Consider the following 23,988-nt stretch of genomic DNA (forward strand, 5'->3'; position numbering starts at 1 on the left):
ACCATTAGCAGGGCAGACTCCAAGTGCTTAAAGACAATGGAATTGTTACAAAGGAGTACATTTTAATTACTGTAGCAATGTCTAGCCGCCCCCTCAAAAGCTACAGCCGATTGGCTGTAGCTTCAAGGAAAAGGAATGGCATATTCCAGCCAATAGTCTGTCAAGCAGCACTAGGCATTTCCACTTCCCAAGATGCGTTTCTTTCAAATATTTTAGAAAAAAGGATATCTGCAAATACAACTCTGGAAAAAATGAGGAGTCCACTGCACTGAACCCCACTGAAAACCACACGCTTATTCCACCAAACATTGATTTCTGAATTCTTCCTGAGTTACAAAAAAATTTGCATTGTTTCCAAATGAATGTGAACTTGTTGTCTTTGCATTATTTGAGGTCTGAAAGCACTGCATCTTTTTTGTTACTTTGACCATTTCTCATTTTCTTCAAATAAATAAAAATATTTGCTTGGAATTTCAGAGACATGTTGTCAGTAGTTCATAAAATGAAAGAACAACGCTCATATTATTCAAACACATACCTATCAGAGAAATTAATTTAAAGTGGTCGCTTAATATTTTCCAGAATAATAAGTGTAATTTGGATAAGGCTGTACTTTTTTGAAACAGAAAATAGTTCTCCACAAGTTCAACACAGAAATCATATATTATGCATCAGACAGCATTTTTGATACATTTTGCTCATGATTTGACATAATGAGACTTTTCAGGAAGTGCTACTCTGAATTTCTTTTATGCAGATTAGGCATCAAGCACTGTAAAGGAAATAATAAACACAAGCACACACTCATGAGTCACGATGCTGCAGAAGTGCATGTGTGTTTCCATCAGGGCTGGAGACAAAGAGTCTAGAGGTTTGAGGATGTGAAAGTTCAGCCTGATTAACTATTAAGGCTTTCGAGTGACAGAAAGCAGCTAGTGATTTAGCAGACAACTTTTAACTGATGTTTCACTGTATTTTAACTTCACTGGCCCACATTTTCCTTCTCTCTATATTTAACTCTGCTTAAATACCGAGAAGCACTCTGTAATCATTTGCCTGCATTGTTTTCCCACATTAACTATTCTGAAAGCGTTTGCTGCTGCTGGGAAGACTAAGTTTAGCGTTCATTCCGACGTGTTTCAGGCTGTTCCCACTTCATCAGGCAGACTGCAGCTCTACTCAAGTCCTCACATGATGGACTGAGCCCATAATCGTCTCAATAATCTCAGGGTGTTTTCCTGGCCCACAACCACCAGCTTTCGCCTTCTGCAGATAGGACAGAAACATTTCAAAATGACGACAGCGTGGTAGTGAGACAAATCATTTTTCATAAAATGACCTACATATTTAAATCTAAGTAGATGCACGTTAATGTACAGTGCGTTGCAGAAGTACTCATAAGTCTAAGTTTGTAATTTTGCATTTTTCACAAACTTTGATATGTTTTGTTGGAATTTTACTGGTGGGTAAATCAATCAAGGGAGGCAAATACACATCACTGTACATCTGAGTGAACACTGAATCATTTTCCTTCCACTCCACACACACTCTCAAAGCTGTGTTTGTCTGTCTCATAATATCACAGTAAACACATTGGGGTTTGTCAGGGAGTGAAGAGACTTGTAAAGGTTTCATATTTAGAAATGTCACGTGATTATGAGAACATTTTAAGAAACCTTTGTATGTTTTGGATAGTTTTTAGCAGACTTATAGAAAGTGAAACAAAGTGTTGTTTGTAGTTTATTTGTGTGTTTTGCACATGTTAATGAACAACATGATGTAAAAGTTCATTATCAAAAACAGCATAAAAAGCTATTCTTGCGAATATCATATTTGTCATGATGGGGGATAATCTTCTGACCGGCAGAATGTTTTGAGGACATGGGTAATGAAGATCAGAAGATTTCTTTACAGTGTACTCACACTGTAAAGCATGTGGGTACACTGCTGACTATGTCTGTATGTATGAAATCATTTTTTTAAATAAACTGGAGCCTGCCGTAGAGACCGGCGTCATGTGTTCATGTTCAACTCCTCCTACTTTGATTACATTGCCTTTTCCTTTATTTTGGATTCCAGCTCTATCTGTAACTGACAAATTGGTTAATTATTAGTGGCATAGTACTGAAAGGTCACTGAGCAAGTAAACAGTATCTTGTTAGTTTTTTTTGTTTGTTTTTGGCCATCCAGCCTGGTGAGAGTTCAGTCATTCAGCAATGCTCTTTGGGTTTGAATGAGGACTCTGGAAGAGGCATTGAGCTGCAGCTGAAAAGGTAATATTCCAAAATATTTCAACTTAAATTATAATGGCTTGCAGCTGAAAAACTGCAGATTGAAAATGAGGGAGGAGTCGTTGCTCCTTTTCAGGAAGAGGAATAAAGGCTGCAGCAACAAGGCATGTGTTTCAGCAGATGATGTGTTCTTTTGTAAGACGAGGCGTGAGAACATCCAGTAAAGTCCTGATAATGGATGTTATTGAAATACTGTTTTACAGGAGGAGATTGTTTCTCTGGTCTGTGTGGTCATTCTTCTGTGTTGCCTCTGAAATAGAAAGAGAACGGAAACAAAAAAAAGTAGCTTTTATCATGGCTTATGGAGAACAAATTCACAACGCTAGCCTGGTTAGCCTTGGAATAATCTTGCTGCTGGAATAAGGAATTCCTTTATGAGATTAAAGTATTTGTTTGAATCTTGTCTCTGCTGAAGTTCACATGCTTTTTAAGCTCTGGAGAAAATGGTTCCCAGATCAGTGAGAGGCTTTACTGATGGTGGATGTTCAGACGTTCCAGTTTTGAGCTCAGATTCAATGTTTTCATCGTTTGGCAGGAAAAGCACTGTGGTGATTACAGAAAATATCAGTTTTAAAAATTAACAGAAAATTCTTCCATGATAAATAAACTAATCATATACATGAATATTTATAGAAATGACTTTTTGTGCTAAGCCCTTCCTCCTGGCCCTGATTGGTTGTTTTTGGCCAAGACAGCAGACAGCTGTAATAGCTCAGGGAGGAAGTGGAAGAGCTTCTTTTCAGAGATGATCTAACATGTTGTCACAACATGGTGACAGTTTTAACAAATATAGAAAAAACATATTTTTTAATTACAAAAAATATGCCGCGTAAACAGGAAGAATATGGCTAATATCAACCAATACCAATGCTAATGCTGATTTATTGTGCATCTCTAAAAAAATATATATATTTAGTAACAAAAGAACTGGTAAAGTTAGAACATTATCTTTTATAGGGAAGAAGTTGAAGAATTGTGGTGGACTGTGGAGTGGTTGTAAAGGCGGTCCTAGTCTCTTTGGCACCCTGGGCAAACCACCCTACTGGTGCCCCCTGGGAATTGCTGAAGTTCAGGTTGGTTGGAGTCTGACTTGGTTGTTGTGGCTTCTGCTCCAGGACAGTCTGCTGATTTCCAAGTAGTTCGAAGCCAGAGATCAGACAGGAAGATAGGTGGAGGTAAACGGTGTGTTCAACTAAGGGACAGCAGCGGATTCTTGAGTTGGCTGAAAGGCGCTCCAGGTTATCAGTATGGAGGCGGAGCTGACGAAGAATTAAGTAAAGGAGTGAAGTGAAATTATGAGGTGAGTACGTGTAACGGTTACTAGAGCTCAGAAGGAGCAGAACAAAAAGGTTTTTTACAGGAACCGCTGGCGACAATCTGGTAGCTGCTGACTGACCAACAGGTTCCCGTTGGTCCTCTTTACAGATTAGCAGCAGGTGTGAGGAGCAGCCCCACCCTTTAAGAGCGTGGGGCTCTTAAAGGGTGGGCTTTAAGAGCCCCACGCTCTTAAAGGGTGGGGCTGCTCCTCACACCTGGAGGAGAGGAGAGACAGACACGACTTATCCCCAAGCTGCAGTCTGATCCGTTCAATCCATTAAAAAGAGGGAAGAACATTTTTATTGACATTCCTTGCCAGGTGAGCCAGAGATCTGTTTTAAGATGTTATAAATGAAAAGCCAATGCAAATATTTGGAGAGTTGCTTCTAAAAAATATGCCTCGGTTCAGTTTGATATTAGAGGTAATAAAGCTGTAAAAAAAAAAAAAAAAAGTGTTGCTCGAAAACACATAGCTAGGAAAGAAGCAAACATTGAGGGAAACTGGCAACATGGTCGAGATGCGCTACAACTAGTTAAACTACTAGTACTTTAGACAGTAGTAAGTTCAGAGCAGAAGAGAGTTTATGAACAAATACTCCTACATCCAAGTGAATTTTCTATGTGGTAAAGTCCCCTTTTCTTTTTTCTCATTATAGAAAAATTTGCACATTTTCTGGGGTGAGTTTAGTTTCTACAATTTGTTATGTCACTATAACACATAAGGAAACTGAAAATACATCTTATCTCTCCAGTAGGGGAAGGTTAGTCGAGCAATCTTGTAGATATTTCTGATCTGTGGTTTAAAGGTGGTGAGGCAGTTCTCCATGTTTTGGTGTCTTCTTTTAATGGAAGCTTGATCAATGATTATCATAAATTCTAACTGCATGCGCAAATATTACTTAGAATGCACAGGATCAAAACTATACATACAGGCTCACTTACGAGATCTACATGAGCCAGGAATGATGTATTCAAACAAATGGTGCCGAGGATGTTTCAAAGAAACCACATCCTGGTAAGCTGTTAACAAGTCTGCAGCACATTTGACAGATATTGTTGAACTCATTTAATGTTGGTTGGCTTCCATAAAGTTTTAATAGTGTTGAGACGGAGGCACGTTTAATGTTTTAAAGTCAAAAACAAGTTTGAATGTTGGTGATCATCCTGATCCCATTGGAATACCCAACTATGTATTCCAATGGGAATACAGTTTCCCACTGGAACTATAGCAACTGATTTGAAATAAAAAATTTTACAAAAGTAAGGTATTTAAGTAAGGTGGTCCTGAAATGTATACAAAGCTATATCTACAAACATTTGGTTTGTTCATGCAAGCAGCTCCACATTTTCATTGAGCTGTAAGTGATAATTGTAGCATCTAGGTGCTTCTTTCTTGCTCATCAGCATCACAGTCTCTTTTTGAAGTTTTGAATAATCGATCCAGTTTGACCGTAACGGCGTGGGTCAGTTAAAATCTGGACATAAGTGAGACTTCCAACCGGACAATGACCATAAACACACATTAAGAGTTGTTTTGGAGTGGATGACGCCAGCTAACAACAACTTACACCTTTGTGGTGACTTACACCTCCAACTTTGTGGTGAAATTTTTATGGATTACATCTCTGGAATGTGATTAAAGACATTTATTGTAGAGCCACAGGATTTGCCTGTTTGCTGATTTTTCTGTGGATCATAACTCCAAAGTCTTTGAGAAAACAGCGGGTCTTCACAGATTTATTTCGTAGAACATATGAAAAATATTCAAAAGAAAATACTTTCAACCTTGAAAGCTGAAATACCTTGCACAATGTTGCTTGACATTGGCTGGCTCTTGGAATCAGCCAATCCAAGAACCACTTTTATTGGAATTCAAACTCTGTACATAGACAATTTCCCTGAAAACATTAATGGGAGATGTGGAATTGAATCAGTGAATACTTTTGCAAAGCACTGCATACTGTTGAAAGTTGTGAAAAATGCACATTAATTGGTGCACAAACCAACACAAAGTCCATCAGTATTGTAACACTATGCTCCACTTTATCCCACTCTGCTCCACTGTCCACATATTCCTGTATGTTGAATAAGGGACATGTGCAGGATCCTTTTATTTACTTCCTATGTGGGCAGTTTCCTCATCTATCATTTACAGCAGTTAATGATTCTTTTAGCCACAGTTAAGCTGTAGTGGTGCAGAAACATTAATTAGACGTGATGAACGTTGGAACAATGAAGACAGGGGGAAAAGGTGTCAAGGGATTAGAACCTTTAGAACTTGTGGTAAAGGCAAAATGTCAGATTCCAGAGAGATTTTCAGAGAACTTGTTCCTCAGTCTCTGTGTTTATTAAAGGGTTGCTGGTCAGGAGGAGATTTTACTGAGTTGCTTCCAACCTCCGGTGATCCTCCTTCCTGATGCTGAGCTTTTGAATAGCTGTTATTTACAATCTCAGACTGAAATAAAGCTGTGCAAAGTTATATAAGCCTGTAGGCCAGTAGTCACTATCAGCCTGGATTCCAATTGACTTAAGCGTGACTATGAATGGGTCTATAATTATATGAGCTACAATAACAACTTCTGAAGCATTTATTTACTGTTTCCATCATCCTCTGATCTCTGGTGAGCTTCTGGAGCGGTATTTAAGGGAAACCCATGCTCCATTCAAACTGTAGGTGCTGTCACTGAAGGAAATCATCAGTTTTATTCATTCAATTTAGTCAACTGTTAGTTTTTATTCAGCGGATGGGGAGGATTATCTGGGCTTGTTTAGTAGCTACTGCACTTTGAGTCAACCCTTATCTCCTGTGTACAAAAGTATTCTGAAGTCAAATGTGACATCATTAGCTAAAGTGTGCACTCAGCCATGAGGACAATGACTCCAAACACAGCAGAAGATATGCAACAGATGAGAGAAAGAAAAAAAGATCTGTGAGAAACTTTGTTAGCATTCCTCTGCAGAAACTTAAACTAGTCGATGGTGTAGTTGGACCATTTGAATCAGCTGTGTTAGAGCAGAGACACATCTAAAGAGAAACACTCTGTGGTACCGCGGTACATTTCATCCAGTGCAACACATTACTGTGATGGTTTATTTGGTATGGTATTGCATATACTATGCTACTGTACGTATGTCTCGTCTTACTTATGCAAATTACAAATTGTATGTTTTAGCACTGCACACGGTGTGCTTTAACTGTTCCAGTCCAGGAATATGTCCCACACTCCATGGTAGTGCAGGTTCAGATGTTACATGTCCCATAGCGCTGTTACGATCCACCTCCTGTGGTAATATGAGTGATAATTGTCTGTGCTGATAGTAGGTTTTCACCAGTTACCAGGCAAATCTGAATGTAGAATGATCCAACATGGAGCAAATTTTTCAGCATGATGGATTGTCAGGCATTTACATGCTTGTCTTGGTTATGTAATGTTATCTTAAGAGGGAAACAATCCCATAATTTATTTATCTATTTTCCCAAATCTAAACACCATTCTACATCTGACAGTAAAGCGTAAAAACACAAAATCTTACCATGTAGTTTTTGTCTAGTTTCTAGTGCAAAAATCTTAGCACAATTGAAATAAGACAAAACTAACTTACAAGTAAGTCTACAACTTGTTTTAAGTTAATAATTCCTGAAAATCGATGAGGTCAGCAGGGATTTTGGATGTGGAATTCTTGAATATATGCCATTATGGTCTCTTTGTTTAATTGTTAAATACTTAACTCTGACCTTAGCTGCAGTAAGTGAGGTGTGTGGTGCTTCAGATGTTTTGGAGGTCTCTTTGTGACCTACTGGTGTGTTATTGGAGAGGAGTTGGTGTTCCCCTGTTGGTGTTCCATTGTTTTCTTCATTTGAGAATAATGACTCTCACTTTGGTTCAATGTGGTTCACATGTACTACAGTCTGGTACATACTGTATACTATCAGTCTGATGAAAAATTCTTCACCAGACTGATAGATGTATCTGGGATCTGTTCTCGAAAGTCCTAACATTGGAACATGGTGTGATGTTTTTTGACATCTTTTGACCTACCACATATTGTGGGCATGCTTCTAATTTCCTGATTGTACAGGTCAAGCAGCAATCAAGTCTTGGTGAAACTCAAGCAAGAACGTGACAAAGCATTAAATCTGCAATATGTAACTTTTATATATATATAAAAGTATATATATATATATATATATATATATATATTTTACATATTTGTCACTATGTTGTGACAGATAATCTGTGAAACAATTGAGTTCCTCAAACCACCACTAACTAGAAACACTTAGCCAGAAGGAGGATCTTGGAGTTGCCAATCATGCTTGGATATCAACTGCTCACAAATTTTCACTCCTCCCTCTTGTTGTTTGTTATGCAACAGCATCTTCCCGATAGCAGAATCTGCCAAGAATGGTAAGGCTAGTTAGCATGGCCACTGATGAAAGTGGAAAAACTATTTTCCTGGAACGGTGAGTTGCTTCTCCACCATGAGCACATGTAGCAGCACATACACGAGGTTAATTGACAGCACTAAGACCCTCCTTCTGGCTCTTGTTGGCCATTTTTGACCTGGAACGGTCAATAGTAGCTCAGGAGGAGGCAAAGGAGATCGATCTTTTCACATTTTATCTGTCATTGTATTGTCTCGACATGGTGACAGTTTTAGCAAATATGTGAAAAACATATATATATTTTTTATAAAAATTTCATGCTACAGCTTCAAGATGATCCTGGGGGTATAGATGTCAAGTTTAAATACAGAAACCCAGAGCAAATAATTTTATTGTATGGTTCCCAGAAATAGAAGGTAGAGGACTGTGTTTCCACCATGTGATATGATCATGAGTAAATATCGACCGGGATCCATCCAATGAGGTGTCTGTCAACAGGCAGCCCAACACTCACAACTTCTTTAAACACAAATAATAAAACTTAATGATCATCCTTGTCATGTCATTCAAGATGACATGACATGGTTTGATTTTACTAATGTCTGCTTAGCCTAGTTGAGGTTAGGTTATTTAACTAACGAGGAAGACCGACAAGCTAGTGATGAATGAAGAGATTCCTGGGTTGTCAGTAAGAGGTTTGACGAGCCAATTGAGTGAAATAGAATCAATTTCATTGACAAAGAACCATATTTCTTTTCAGAGTTGAGCCTTTTTCCCACAATAAGCTTTTTACAACAGATGCAGTGAATGGGTAAAACTTGGACGAGATTTGACAGGAAACAATACCACCTGAACAGCGAGAGCAAATGAATGTGGCTCCTCACTTTGAAGATGCATTGTACCTCATTGGACAACATACCCTAAAAGTGGATGAGCTGTATAACTCACCATGCTGATCGACTAACACCCATGGAGAGCAAATGCTGCTATTTTTTTTTTTTACCCTGTGACAATTCAGTCAAAGAAGTCTATTTGTGTTTGAGTGCATCTCAGGTTTTGCCTCGTGTGTCATTCTCCTTCCTGCTCCTAATCTCCTGAGCTCATCTGGAGAACAGCGGGTGAGCAGATTCTATTTCCTGCTTGATTCAATATTAATAGATCGGGGTGCTACTCTGAGACGCTCTTCGCAGGGTAAAAACGGAAAACTGACGCCTCGCTGTTTCGTCATCTCTTAGTACGACAGCTGCTTGTGCAGAATACAAAGGCTTTGTGAATGTCAGGAAATGATCAAGAAACAAGATATGTAAAGGAAAACCCAAAAATAAGAGTAACAGGAGCAAGAGAGTGAGGGGACAGGATTATGGGCACAGCAGTCTGCTGTTACCTGGGGTTGTGATGTACTAAAAAGCCAACTGGAATGAAGGTTGTCAGAAACAGTGGGCTGTTGCATTAAGACACCTGACAGTGGCTGTTTTTCCAGTGCGCAAAAATAATAATAATAAAAAAAAACACAATTTTGCAATTGCATTGTTTCCATTAAATATGAAACACAATTAACATTACATATGAATAAGTTTGCTCACGCAAAAAAACATGCTGCACCATCACCCACCTATCACTTATTGTCTTCTTCATCTTTTCCACCAATAGTAACATCCAGCTGTTTATCACATGATTTGTGTGATGCAAAAAAGTGTTTTCATTGCAGTTTTGCACAATACACTAATTTTGATAAGCCCATCTCATCCTACTGCGAAATCTTTTTTTTTTTAGTAAAAACTGGCGTGTCTCCACAAAGCAAATGTATTTTTGTGATTCCAATTTGCACAACTTTAAGATCAATGGAAATGCAGTGATTTGAGCAGAGGTCCTTCAAACTGTGGCCTCTAGACTGAGTCTGTAACAGAATATGAAGCTCACTATACATGGACAAATCAGTCTGCCACAATACGCTGATATAATTTTGCAAACATGTTTTGCTACTCCATAATTCAGTTTTGATTGTGTACAGTTGCCCACAAAATAATTTAGTCAGGACAGTTTAAACAATTAAATAATCTAGTATTAACCCCAAATTCAACACTAAATCCTATTTTTAATGACAACTGTTATTTCGAACCACCTTTCTGCTCCCCGCACATTCCCCTTCACCCACTGTTCTCCATGAAGTTGTTGGGTACTGTTGATATTCAGAGCCTCAGGTTGTAAGAGAGTGGGAAGGGGGGATTTGGGGAATGATGACCCATTTCACCCCCCACAAAATGCCACCCTGGATGGTTGCCCATGTTGCCTATATCAAGAACCACCACTGACTGTCAGGTTTGTAGAACTCCTTGTTTTCAGTTCTATCTGCCAAATTTCTATGGAACTGAGATCAGGTCTTTGTGATGGTCACTCCAAGGCATTTTGCTACTAATTTGGCAGTATGCTTAGGGTCATTGTGCATTTGGAAGACCAATTTGTGGTTATGTGTTTGATGTCTTGAGAGGTAGCTTCAGGATTTTCATATTATCTTTGCTGTTTATGACATCATTTATTTTGCTGTCCCTTCAACAACAAAAGAATCATATGCATCTTCCCCACAAACTTCACAGCTGTCATGTTGTTAGGCTCGCAAACATCCTAATTTTTCTCTAACAGAAGTCATTATTGAAAAACACCTCAATTTTACTTTCCTCAGACCACAGGACACATCTCCCAAAAAAACCCCCAAAAAACATTTCATGCTTCCTTCGGCTGACGAGCTTCATAGAGATCCTGATTTTATTTTACATCTCACCAGAACCACAGGCGGCTCTCCTCCATGCCACAATGCATTGATGCAGTTATTCATATAATAGGAGCCCAAACCAAGTACTGGCTGCATATTCAGTGGAGTTTTATTTCACTAATATAGATGTGAAGTTTGTCAGAATCTGTTTATTTATTCTTCAAGTTTGTTTTGTTTAAGAAGTTATTTTCCCTGCCATTTTATTGGTTTAAGGCTGATCTTGCTTACCATAGTGGGTTACCACAGTTACAGATGGTGACAGACTTCTGTAACTGTGGTATGTGTTAGAATCAGGACTGTTTTTCTTACAAGAATTATAATTTAACATATTTTAGATAAATTTAATCATAAAGGGTTCTGTGTGTAATTTGTCCTTGTATAACATTTTAATTGTTATCGTGAGAAATGTCTGGCTGTGTTTAATTTTACAACTGTTAACTTTTCATTGGGAACCAGTTTGTTTAGGGTTATTTATTGTATTTTATTTAATGTATAGCGGCAGAAACAGCTGGACTAATGTTGACCACCAACTTTATTTTGTCTCTTGTTCAGTATGTTTTAAGTTTTGATACAATGTAATGTTTCAGTTAACAATTGTGGGTTTTTGAATTTTGTGATTTTATTTTCTGTACTATATTGTAATATATTGTGTTAAACATGAGCTGAGTTATGTGGATTACTTATGTAAATTTATGTTAAATACAATCACAGTGACTGTGGGGTAGAAGAACTACTAACTTGATTTTCTCTGTTAGAATAAATAAAGTGAATGTGTCTGTTGTGAAATCAACCTATTGGACCTGAGACGAACAAAGAAGTGCTACTTATGTAAATGACCACACTTTTCAGAAATCTGACATGTCTGTTTAAAACATCTTTTAAGTGATCTTATGCGATATTCTAATTTTCCGAGGCTGAATTTTGTGGTTATTCTGTAAGCCTTAATAAGCATCAAACTTACAAGAAATAAATGTTTTAGATAGTTTATGTATGGTTTAGTTACCACAATAAAGAGCCACTTTTACAACGCTAATAAACAGCTCCTTAAAACAAAACATGCCAGGTCCCACCCGCCCTAACTCAATGAAAAAGAAAGAAAAAAAAAACAATAACAAAACGTTGCTGGCCAGCACATACTATCGTAGCGTGGGAGAAGTAGACCAATAAGCGCTATAGGTCTGAGGATCTGTTTCCCTGCTGCTGAGCCAGGACTATTATAGCTGGAAGGGGGCTGAGCCATGGGCTGGATATAAATGCTTTCAAACTGAGCGAAGAGCAGTGCAACGTTGATGTGAGTAATACCTTTCGTGAAGAAACGGATGGTCTGGTGCGATGATCTAAACCCCACTAAAACAGGGAGCGGAGGGGCGCATCTTAAGTCAATCACAGACGAACTTCCTTATGTGACTCCAGTGGCTGTTTATGGACTTTAGTAAGCTGCTGCGCCTGGGAACCTCTGAAGGCTCTTCTCGCAGAGCTGTTGAGACTGGCTGAAACGGCGCAGTCATGCTGGCCCTGTTCTGCTTAATGGACTAAGGACCTCCACAGATGTTACCAAAATGTGTCGGAGAGGAAGGGAAGCATGGTTGCTTCAACCTGTACATAATTTTATTTGAGGAATCATCTGTTTCACACCCTGGGACTCAAATAAAAAGAAAGGTAACGTTCGCGGACTGTCACTAATTTACAATGAATTGTGGTGTTGAGGACAAGACGTCGTTACGTTCAGTTCGCAGCTGAGGTTGTAGTTTAATTTAAAGGACTGGTTACCTGTTGTCCGATGCGCTACATGTTTTATGTTGCGGACTTCGGTATAGGCCATACGTGTGGACTTTTTTCAAGGAAATTCTGAAACATTTTTATGTCAGCTGAGAAAATATCTCCACCAACGTTGTGTTACGTAGAAGGCCTGCCCGGTGGTTCAGGCTTATGCTGTGCCAACGTAGCGTCGTTAGCATAGCGGTTAGCTCACGCACAACGGTCGCCTCGTATTTTCCTCCTTTTTATTATTCCAAACTAATATTTGTATATCACACATGCATAGTAACAATGGACAGAGCGAGGCACGATACTTAAAACAAGTGTCTTTGTTATGACTGAAAAATAACTGCTTCGTTTTGTTAGACCGTAAAACAAGTTACCGTTATGTTTGCTTTTGCTAACGGACTCGGAATGTTTTTGTCAGGTAAATGGCTGAGACTTCGTTATGACCTGAACTGTAAAGTTTCAGAAGACTCAAACATTGTGTGGGAACTGTCACTGAGGTTAAACTGAACAACGATGTGGCTGTTTTTTGATAAATCTTTTTATTTTTTCCTTCGTTCCTTCGGACATCCCCTTATAAACGGGACATTTAATTGTTCTTTACAAGAAAAAGGTACGTTTAAAAAAACGTACCTTTTTTATACATAGTATATATATATTATGTATATATATATATATATATATATATATATATATATATATATATATATATATATATATATGCATTAAATGTATATATATATGTGATAATATACATTATCACATTAAATAATGTGATTAGAATTTTGACATTGCCTATAAAAAAGCAGCAAAATGCCTTTTCTTTTATTACTGACCCAAGAGTTGATAACTATATTTTCAGTTTCTGTGGATCTCATTTTTGTATTAGTGTTGTTTGAACAGCTGATGAGCATAGAACCTAAATGTTACCTCCCCTGAACATGGAGTACAAAGGTCTCTGACCCCAATGTTTTAGATCAGAGGTTTCCAAACTTTTCAGATTTTCTGTATTTACGAAAGATTTAAAACAAAAATGTTTTAACACTTAGCTAAACATGAGTTATGACGTTTAGTTAAGTCATAAAATTGATGCTATAAAATAATATAATAGTGATGGGTAAATTAGGCGTCATGAACGTTTCAACCCATAGCAAAACTGTATTGATACTGTGTCGGTACTGTGTCACTGAATACTGACACCTGCTGGACATTAAAAATCCCTACAGGCAACATAGATTACAGACTGATTTGATGACCTATAATATACAATGACATTTAAGTCATTGCATTTTATTGTGTATTATATATTGTACTATTTCATATCTTAAGTAAAATTTAAAATATTTGATATTCTTAGATACAGTCAATAAATAATGTGAACATGTACCGTAAAGTGAAAATTTAAGTGAACGTGTTTTGGAATGAGGATGCTTGTGGACTGGGGTTTTTTTTTCACAAATTTTTATTCAAAAAAAATAAGTTTTTCCAATGTTTTGAAATTTAGCCTGTTACGCTTTTTTGAGATAACTTCTCCTGCTGTAGAAAACACCCTCTCACACGGCACAGATTAGGCTGGAGTGCAAAGGTATTGCAATGACAACTGGAAGAGGTTTGGATAAATTGTCTTTTGGTTCTACCAGTATGTCATTAGCAAATCTGCAAATATTGCCGTCTGTAAGGTATCTCTGCACCTCCTGGATGGCATCAGCTGTGGCACTTTTGGTCTGCCTGCCTACTTCAGTGTCAAGATGGTGCCAAAGGTTATCTAAAAACATTTTAGTACATCATATCCAAATAAACAGCAAATAATGCTGAATGAACCAGATGAAACAACGAAATGAAAACAAATATCTTATTTTCCGATGCAAGATCAAAATGGTCCCACACTGCGGAAAACTTTTGCTTACCTTGAGGTTGCTCCATAGTTGATGCCGTACAGTAAAAGATAAAGAATCTTTTTGGCAAATGCATCCCGTTGACGGATTCGCTTCCTTATAAACACAGTTTTGCATCGGTGTTGCCGGACCCATCACTGTAATATAAAATTAGGGTTACAATTATGTTTATAGTTTTTTCTTTATTGAATCAGGAAACTTACTCTTATGTCTTAAGTCATGTTTGCGACTTTAGAATACATCCTTACCCCTATGACAACTTAAAAGAATATTGAGCTTGCATTATTTTCAAATAAAACAAGTGGAATCCTGAATAAGCTATAAACAAATAAATTATGTGAACTTGACTGTTAGATTAAGCATGCTTGCAAATCAGATCAGTTATTTCTTGTTCTATAGGTACATTCAAGAAACGTTAGTAGACCATTTGGGTAATGCAAAAATTTTTACATCTCTGTAGGTAAATTAAGCATGACATCGTTGGATTAAAACATTTTCAATAGATACCAACTATGGGGAAAAACTAGCTGAACCCTGATATTCAGGGTATGTATTTGACGTTAACCTGGGAAAATCTTGAAAGTTTTACCAAAGAGAGCAGGTTGTTGCATAATCACTAATCATCAAACTGGAGCCAAAGACTCACTGATCATTTAAAGCTATGGTAATAGAGGTCAGAGTTATTGCTTTTCAGTTCGGCACTCATTTTTCTGATGGCTAATCCTGAAAAAGTAATTATGTCTTCTTTCCTCCTGCTCATAGCCTGAGCAGGAGGAGCTGGTTGCAAGTCTTAGAGCAGCAGGTGTTTATCAGTCATAGTGAATATTCTTCGATTTGATCTTCATGTGAGAGAATGCAGACTCTTACAAATGAGTGCATCGAAAAACGAAAAAAAGTTGCAAAGTTTAAAGCCCAATTTCTGAGTGTATTTTTCTAACGGCTTGCGGAGGTGTCGGCTCAGACCAGATGTGGTACTGGATTTGATTTAGTCATTTGTGAGTGTTGGCATCTTATTTTCAACAGCAGACCTGTCCAGGTTGAGAGGTGTCGTTATTTTGGAGCTGATCTTATCATCATCAATATTGTTACTCTGCTGTTCAATGACAATAAATCTATTCTTTTTTTTTAAGTTTCTTTGTCAGTCTGCTGCTTATTTTTTTTAATTGTTTAATAAAATTTCAGATTTTTGTTTACTTTTTGTCCAGGTTGAAATAAAAAAATTGCTTTTTTTGTTAGAGGTTAATTTTCTAAGCTACATAAAAGTAATTATTAGAAATGCACAGATTTGAAAATTTGGGTCAATATTGATACTGCTACAATGTCAGAATTTACCAATATTTTATATTTTTTTTATTTACTTGATTTAATCGTATAAATAGATTTTTTTTGATTACTAAAATAATTATTCACAGCAACCCTACAGGCCTTTAGGTCTAGCTCCATATCTAAACCTACATTTCTGCCATGGACTACAGCTGCTGGTCTCATTGAGTGAATTGTTGATCTCGTTTTTCTGTCTCCCGTCTTTTCTGCATGAAGCTGCACTAAACGACTAAGGGCCTGTGGTCATATGGTGGGACGGGTTTGCAGGTGATGTCTATGGTGATCACTATCTGAGTTCTGTTCATTTTTAATTCAATTTGGTGTAGAACTCCATCTGAAGCAAAGTCTGATGGAGGGGAAAAAAATGTGTGGTATTCTAGAATGCTGTGTAGGATATAAAAGTTTTTGCATGTCTTTCATTTTCATTATGAAAGACATGCAAAAACCAGAAGTCCATTAAAATGCTGTCTACATCATTTTAAACTGTGTGATTGTGAGCGTGAGTGGGAATAAAAATAGCAATAGGTTTTTTTGTTCCATATAACACAGTAGGAGTGTAACCGGTAAACCTTCTATGGATGCAAACTCGACTAAAAACCCACCTGTTTAGGATTGTATTTGAAACGTAATCAATTACAAATTTATTGATGGAACCTGACTTAATGTCATGTTTTGATTGTTGATTCTATGTTGCGTTGTGTTTCTGTGTTTGATATGATGTAAAGCACTTTGAAATGCCTTGCTGCTGAAATGTGCTATACAAATAAAATGTGATTGATTATCTTTGGTTACATTTAGATAAATGTTGCATGTACTGTAGTTATTGCTGTTTTAATTCTCCACACATGCAAGGGCTGGCTTTGAAGAGTCAACAGTTTGATAGTCAGGTGACCTTTAGCCTATCAACAGTTTGCCACCATTTAATTTACCTGAATAAATATTGGTGTTCTACATTTTATCAAGAGGTTTAACAATTCCATGACCTAAATTTTTATATGACTTATGAAATTTCATCTTTTAGCATTCCTTTTTAAGTTTGAGAAATTAGTTGTGCTTTGGTGTGAATTAAATTCAACAGTTTTTGTGTTTGTGGCTTTATGGAAACTGATGTACACATTTTATTGAGGTTGCATTAAAGAAGTGCCATGCCTCCTGTTGGACCTGGTTTGTTGTTCGCCCATAGAGTCAGTTGGTGGTTAATTTTATTTGAGAAAAGTTTGTTTTTTTTTAAACCATGTCTTGGTCAACTTTCTATTATTCCTATCCTGATTTGATACAGAAAGGACTCTTGTATTCACCATATCTGTGATCTCTGTCCCGTTCACTTTTTTTCCACTAATAACCTGTTTATCTAAGCTGGCTTTAAATGCAAGATAAGATGTTTGCACCAGTGTGGCAGACAGAGACTTGCAGCTGTGCATTACAAGCCAGAGCTGCTGCTGGTGTGTGTGTGTTAGTCATGGCAGCAACAGGCAAAGAACTTTGCACAACATTTTCCAAACAAACCAAGTACAGTAAGTTGAGTAATGCTGCAGCTAATGTTGGCTAAATCACTAGTTAATCCATGCCAAGATGGCATGGTTATAATTTCTCCTTAACTTTTCTCAGTTAAGGAGAAATTATAACTTGCTGAGAAAAAATGTATCTGCTGCAGGGAGAAATCAGGCAGGAATTGGGACAGGGTTTTAAGAGATTTCAGAATCACTCTCATTTATACTCCAAATTGTTTCCCTTGCATATACTTTATTTTTCACACATCACTGTCTGATTTTTGAATTTATAGAAACAGACTTCAGAGATTGGAAACATGATATTCTTAGGGATGGGAAATATGCTTGATTGAAAATTGTATGTCACTAGACTGTTTTGTTGTGCGTCATTTTGACTGACGGCCTCAAAAATATAGCATCGTATTTTATTTTAACCGGGCAGGTTTTAAATAATATTGGCATTTGCTATTCAGTTGCACTTAATTTTTATGTGGTTTACTTAATATTTAGCAAGTTGCACAGAGAATCCAGATCCCATCACACAGATGAACGTATGAACTTTTTCTCTGTTGTGATTAAAAACCACAATGACAGGGTCTCTCCCAGAAAACCTGCTGAGCCCCATGGTTGGTACGTTAGGGTAGTCCAGCAGCGGTCCACATATAAATTTTTGGTGTTGAATGTTTAAAAGTTACAGAAATTCAGACATAAAAAAATCCAACCAGATCCAGACTGAGTCCATAGACATCATGTCTGAGCCTGATCCGGCCCGACTAATTGATTTTAATTAGAGGTCCCAGGCCGAATTAATCCCAGCATATTATTTTAATATTTTACTGCTTTTGTTTCTACGTACATCACAATTTCAGTACGTTGTGCAATTTCCATTTCCTGCTCCATTTTGTCACTTGTTACGGCAGGGTATGTCAAGCGCAAATCTTCTATAATATGTGGTTGAAAAGATCCTAGCTCACTTATTACTTTCTGTAACAAGATAGACGGTCTGCTCCTCCATTTAAACAATAACAGGATTAGCACAACATATCTTTCTCTTTAGTTTTCTCTCTTCTGTATCTACTGTTGGCTTGTTAAACGCGCCACTTCAGCCAAAGTTTTAAATCCGCTTTTGAACCAGGCACGCTCCAAAACATCCTACCCATAACTCAACCCGCTGTCAGCTCCTAATCAGCAAGATGCATTTAGTTAAGTGTCCATGTCAGAGTTGATATTTTATGTTGATTGATTTAGTTACCTCTGTGATGTATAGACAAATTACCATTCACGTATGTATGTAAGTAATCCTCTCCCACCATTTCCACTGTTTCAGGAAGCAGTGATATTGTAGGTATTCTTACATAATAAAATTATAATAATATCCTCACCTTCCTAAAATAGAAATTTTTTACAAGAAAAGGACTTTGATCATAATTTTAGGAAGGTGATGGTATATTTCCTTACCTTGATAGTATCTGAAATAACTCAGCAGTTTTTTGTTTTCACTTTTTCTCCAGATCTGCCCTGCAGTCGTTGTCATTGTGCGTGTTTTTGCCTTCCCTTTGCTGATGTCTGCCATTAAAACTCGCCTCTTCTCTGCTTGTATAGGTGATGACCTTGATGGTGCCATGTGAATGACCTTAGACCATGAAGCCCACACACAAGCTGCTGTTTGTCCTGTGTGCCTTGCTGGTGCTGGGCTTTATTTACTACTCTTCTTGGAAGCTACATCTATACGTATGGGGACAGAAACCTCGTAAGTTGCTCCTTCAGTCTAACATTGAACGTTATTACTCACAAATTCACCCATCTTTCTTTGTAATCTCTTTGTAAAACCTTGCATCGTCTGTTTGAGTGTGAATGTCTATCTTGATGTTCTGTTTCACAAAAGCTCGGGGTGTCTGTTACTGTCTCAAACACGGTGTAGGTTTTCTTTCAGCTGGTTAGAGCTGTGGATGTTGCTGGGAGAGGATTGTAATCAGATTTACCCAGAAGGCCTGTGTTAAAGCTACCTGCATGTTGCTCACTTCCTGCACTGGCAGATACTGACATTCACTCCTTCTGAAAGAAGGTGTAGATGACATTTGTAGATTTTCACTCTGACATAGACACCGTTATTAATGTAACTGTCGTTAAACTGCAAGGAAAGACTTCTTCTTCTTGATGAAACACCACAGATTGTTGCTTTTTGAGACGGGCTCTCACATTTTCAGTACGCTGTGCAATGTGCCCCATTTCCTGCTCCATTTTGTCACTTGTTGTTACTGCAGGGTGTGTCAAGCGCAAATCTTCTATAATATGTGGTTGAAAAGATCCTAGCTCACTTATTACTTTCTGTAACAAGATAGATGGTCTGCTCCTCCATTTAAACAATAACAGGATTAGCACAACATATCTTTCTCTTTAGTTTTCTCTCTTCTGTTAGAGAAGAGAGAAACTCAAAAAAGAGTTTTTTGAGTCCGTCTCAAAAAGCAAGTTTTGTGACACGTTAACAGTGAAATAAATAGAAACTGGATTTAGCTAAAATCACACTATGGACATTTTTATCCCCTCCTGCCATCTAACTTCTCCCTTCTGCTAATGTTTTTTTTTTTTTTTTTGGAGGCTTTACCTATTGTGGTAATCAGGTGGTATTACCACAGCCACCTGCTATGAAATGTGGTTTAGCCTTTGAGTTGCAGCTCAGGAGGAAAATCTAGCAGATAGTGGTATCAGACTGTAGTACATCCTGCCTTTAGAAGTAACTAACGCTGGTATCCGGCCCGTTGCCAATATCGGTATTGAGAGAACACTCTCAAGAGTATTGTGGGGGAAAATGGAACAAGTCAACTGTTTGTATTTTGTTTCACATTTAGAGCAGTGAAAAATGTTCTTGATTTTTCACTACTAAACTCCTGTTTTATGAAGCTGGTTCACCTCAGGTTCCTTCAGCGGGACGCTGTCCTATTAGTGAACAATTGACAGTAGACAAGCTTGTTCTATTGCTATATTACAAAATAAATTAGTAATTGAACTCAACAGATTTTCAGATTGGTTTGCCTATGTTTTACAGCTCAGCACAGCAGCAGCTTTAGGATTGTGAAGCTTTCACAAATTCTAACTAAATGATGCACTAAACTTCAGTATGGTGAAATATTCACTATCAACAACAGAGTAGTTTCTAAATATTTAATCAGATGAGGTTTGGTCATTTTGGCTGATTTCCCAGTGCATTTAGAATCTTTAGATGCATCATGTCCAGACTAAATATGTACCGCCACTGTTGGCTTTATTGTAGAGGAAAAGCATGTTGAAATATGAAGCACAACTTCAGAAAACGACATTCTTCCTAAAAAAAGAAAAATTAGCCAGACAACATATGGAACAATGAGATGGTTGCTGCATTTTTTTTTTGATGCAGTTAAAGTTTGGATTTGACAAATGGGAAACAGTAGTGAGGTTTTGTTTTTATCCCACATGGCCAAACTTAAGTCGATAGACCAGGCTTGCTGTAGGTAATAGCAAACCTATGTACTGTTTTCTGGCCTTCTCGTTGAATTGTTATGAACTTTTTAGAAATTGTTGAGGTTTCTTTGCTCTTTGGTCCCAAAAACTCCCCGATCTAACCACTGTAGATGTTTTGGTCAAATTTACATGTAGGTTCTCTGTGCTCTAATTATTCCCAGTCATGCAGCCTCATGTTCTATTCCAGTGGAAACTTCTGTAGTCAGGCAGCTTCCAGAAGCCTTTGGTGTCTTGTAATTTGATTAGTTTTGAAAGGTTTTATTTGTTTACTTTTTTACAAACCTTGGTGGTATTCCTTCTTGGGTCCACCAGAGGGAGCTAGAAGACTGCTCTTTAACTTTATTGGCTTGGCCTGCTGCAGACATAATTACGTGGAGAAACATTGTAGTCAGAAACAAAGTAGATCATATTTTTGATAAATCCTTCCATGTAGAAGGCCATCCTGTATGTGTTTCTGGGTGAATTTTGAATTTAAGTTATTCTAAAACACTAAAGTCATTAATTTTTTAATGTTTTGGTGGGACAGTTTTTTTTCTATCCATTTTAAATAACATATGACTTCTTTTCTATTATTTATTTTTCCACCTATCTATTATCTTACAACCATAGTGGGGTTGCCAAGGATGCTGGTACCTATCCCAGCAGTCAACGGGTGAGAGGCGGGGTCACCCTGGACAGATCGCCTGTCCATCAAAATCATGTAAACAATCATGCATGCACACACTCACACCAAAGGAGAATTTGGAGAGATCAATCAACCTGACAGTCATGTTTTTGGACTGTGGGAGGAAGCTGGAGTACCCAGAGAAAACTCACACATGCACAGGGAGAACATGCACAAAAAGAACCCCAGGCCGGGATTCAAACCCAGGACCTTCTTACTGCCAGGCAACAGTGTGCAGCCCTTATTTATTTTTATTTCTGTTTTTTATGTAACTTTTTCTATAGATTACATCCCAACCATTTCATTTTAGTGTATATGTGCTAGATAACTGCTGAAAGCAAAACTAAAAAGTTCAATTGCTTGCAAAATAAGTTGAGAGCTCCCAAAATAATGGAGTAAACGACAACAAAAAAGCTGGAATTTATCTGTTGAGGTTGCAGCAGCTTATTAGCTGGTAAAGGGCACCATAAAATGGGCATCTGTACCCACTTTTTTGTTTTTCTTTTGTAATAGTTCCAAGGAGTCCACCTTTGTTGCAGATTAAACACTGGATCAACACAAGACTTTAATTTGAACCTCATACCAGCTCTATTCTGAATAAGGCATTTCTATTAAAAGAAAATGCAATTAAATTTAGTCTCCAGTCTTTAAGTTACATTTAAGAACAAACTGGGAGGGTAGAGAATTTTTTATTTTTTTTAACCTCTTTTTCATTGATAATGGAAGTGTAAACCTTACCCTGACACTTAAAATTCTGGAAATCCCACATTTGTTCATGTAAGCCCACAAGTTACCCAAATCTTTTGATATTTGTGTCCAATAATATCCCTTGATTAAGTCCGCTTTCTCCTTGTTCTAATGAATTTCCTGCTCTAGTCTGCAATCTGGCAATGGCTGTACTCTACCTTTTCACTTTTTCATATTAATGTTCATAGTTTGCACGGACATTAGTCTAAAGTTCTACACTTAAACAGTGGACATATTTTTCATCAGTAACCTATTTCTTAAAAATGAATTAGTATTTACATTTCATTATTTTATGGTTAAATATGAGAGTACATTTTTTACAAGGAGCGAACGCTTTTCACAAAGAGTTCTCTTAAAACTCATCAGGGAGCCATTGTAATTTACTTCTCTACTTCAAAATATTTAGTTTTCATAAAATGTCAGAGCACAGACTGTCCATGTCTGTTCAGATTCACTTCTGAGGGGATTTATATGTATATTTAAAATGATGGGTAATATATCTCAATAGAAGTTTTGTTTAGAGGTCAGAGATGGAAAATATCTTAAGGGAATTCTGGGACAGAGAGGAATTTTGAGAATATTATATTTCATCTTTGTTCTGTTGAATGAGCACATGCTTCTCTTATCAGTCATTTGATTAAAGAGGCGGTATTATGCATTTTCCAGGCACATAGTTTTGTTTTATAGCACAATCAAATGTTAAATAAATGCTATATATATCAAATATGACTGAAGATAAATTTGACTTCATAATTTAGCACTTTGAAATTGGGCCTTCAGGAGGCAACATGGCTCCTCTACTAACCCTTTAACAGATTTTTACCAGCATTACACTGAGAAGTGGCAACAGGTGTTTGCTAATTGCTGCTCGCTAGTCTGAAGGAGCTGTGTGGAGGAGGAGCGCTTTGTGAGAAGCTCAGAAACTTGGAAACTGCACCTCCGAGGAGGAACTGTATCCTGTAGGCGGTGCTAGGTCCACCCGGGCATTTTACACAGTCAAATATGCATGAAAGAATCGAGGCAGCGCTCCAGGTATGTTTTTGACGAGGAAATAACATTATAACATCATGTAAACCTCAGGGGTTTATGTACTACTGCCCCTTTAATAGTAAATGCATATTTGTGCATTTTGTTGGTAGAGCTGTGTTAAAACATTACCAAACTGTTTATTGGCCTAATGCAGGGGTGCTCAAAGTCGGCCCTCGAGAGCCGGCATCCTGCACATTTTAGTTCTCTCCCTGGTTTAACGCACCTGAATCTAATGATGGCTCGTTAGAAAGCCTAAGAAGAACACTGGCATGACGAAAAGGTTGTTGGTACTACCAGGGAGAGAACTAAAACCTCGAGGGCCGACTTTGGCCACCCCTTTGGGCAGATAAAAAACTAAGTTCAGAGAGCTGGTGGACCACTTTTGTGAGGGTGTGATCGTCTCATCTGTAGTGTGAACAAAACAAAGGAGATGACTGAACTTTTCCTGTTTGTCTTGAAATCCATAAACACTGTTTCCATCGTGGGAGAAGATGTGGAAGTGGTGGAGTATTAATACCTCCATAAACACCTGGACAGCACAACAGACTTTCATAACAGCAAAGTTGTCAGAGCGGACTTTACATCCTGAGAAGCCTTAGTCCAACAGTGTTTTCAGTAAGGTGCTGCAGATCTTCTCCAAGTCTGTTGTGGAAAGTGTAATGTCTTCTGCCATCATCTGCAGCATCAGAGCCAGGAACCTAAGAAAACTCAACAATCTGAAAAAGAAGGCCGGTTCTGTCGACTGTTCTGGTGATGAATGATGATCCTCTTCACAACACAACAACAACACCAGTGTCTTCAGTCAGAGGCGTC

The 23,988-nt window shown here is 37.7% G+C and overlaps 1 protein-coding gene across 4 annotated transcripts in view; it reads left to right on the forward strand.

Moving 5' to 3' along the window:
- Positions 1-2,181: 2,181 nt before the first annotated feature.
- The window catches only part of st3gal3 (ST3 beta-galactoside alpha-2,3-sialyltransferase 3), a 68,879-nt gene continuing 47,072 nt past the window's right edge, over positions 2,182-23,988 (forward strand). For 2 of the 4 annotated variants that reach the window (XM_023335141.1, XM_014469998.2), the window contains exons 1-2: positions 11,978-12,424; positions 18,840-18,987. In XM_023335141.1, the coding sequence (XP_023190909.1) occupies positions 18,879-18,987 (109 nt within the window). In that variant the 5' untranslated portion in view covers positions 11,978-12,424; positions 18,840-18,878. Of the gene's footprint in view, positions 2,274-11,977; positions 12,425-18,839; positions 18,988-23,988 lie in introns of those variants that run through there. The other 2 variants (XM_023335142.1, XM_023335143.1) reach the window with 2 other exon arrangements.

The sequence above is a fragment of the Xiphophorus maculatus genome, chromosome 6 (genome assembly GCF_002775205.1).
Source record: "Xiphophorus maculatus strain JP 163 A chromosome 6, X_maculatus-5.0-male, whole genome shotgun sequence".
Lineage (NCBI taxonomy): Eukaryota > Metazoa > Chordata > Actinopteri > Cyprinodontiformes > Poeciliidae > Xiphophorus > Xiphophorus maculatus.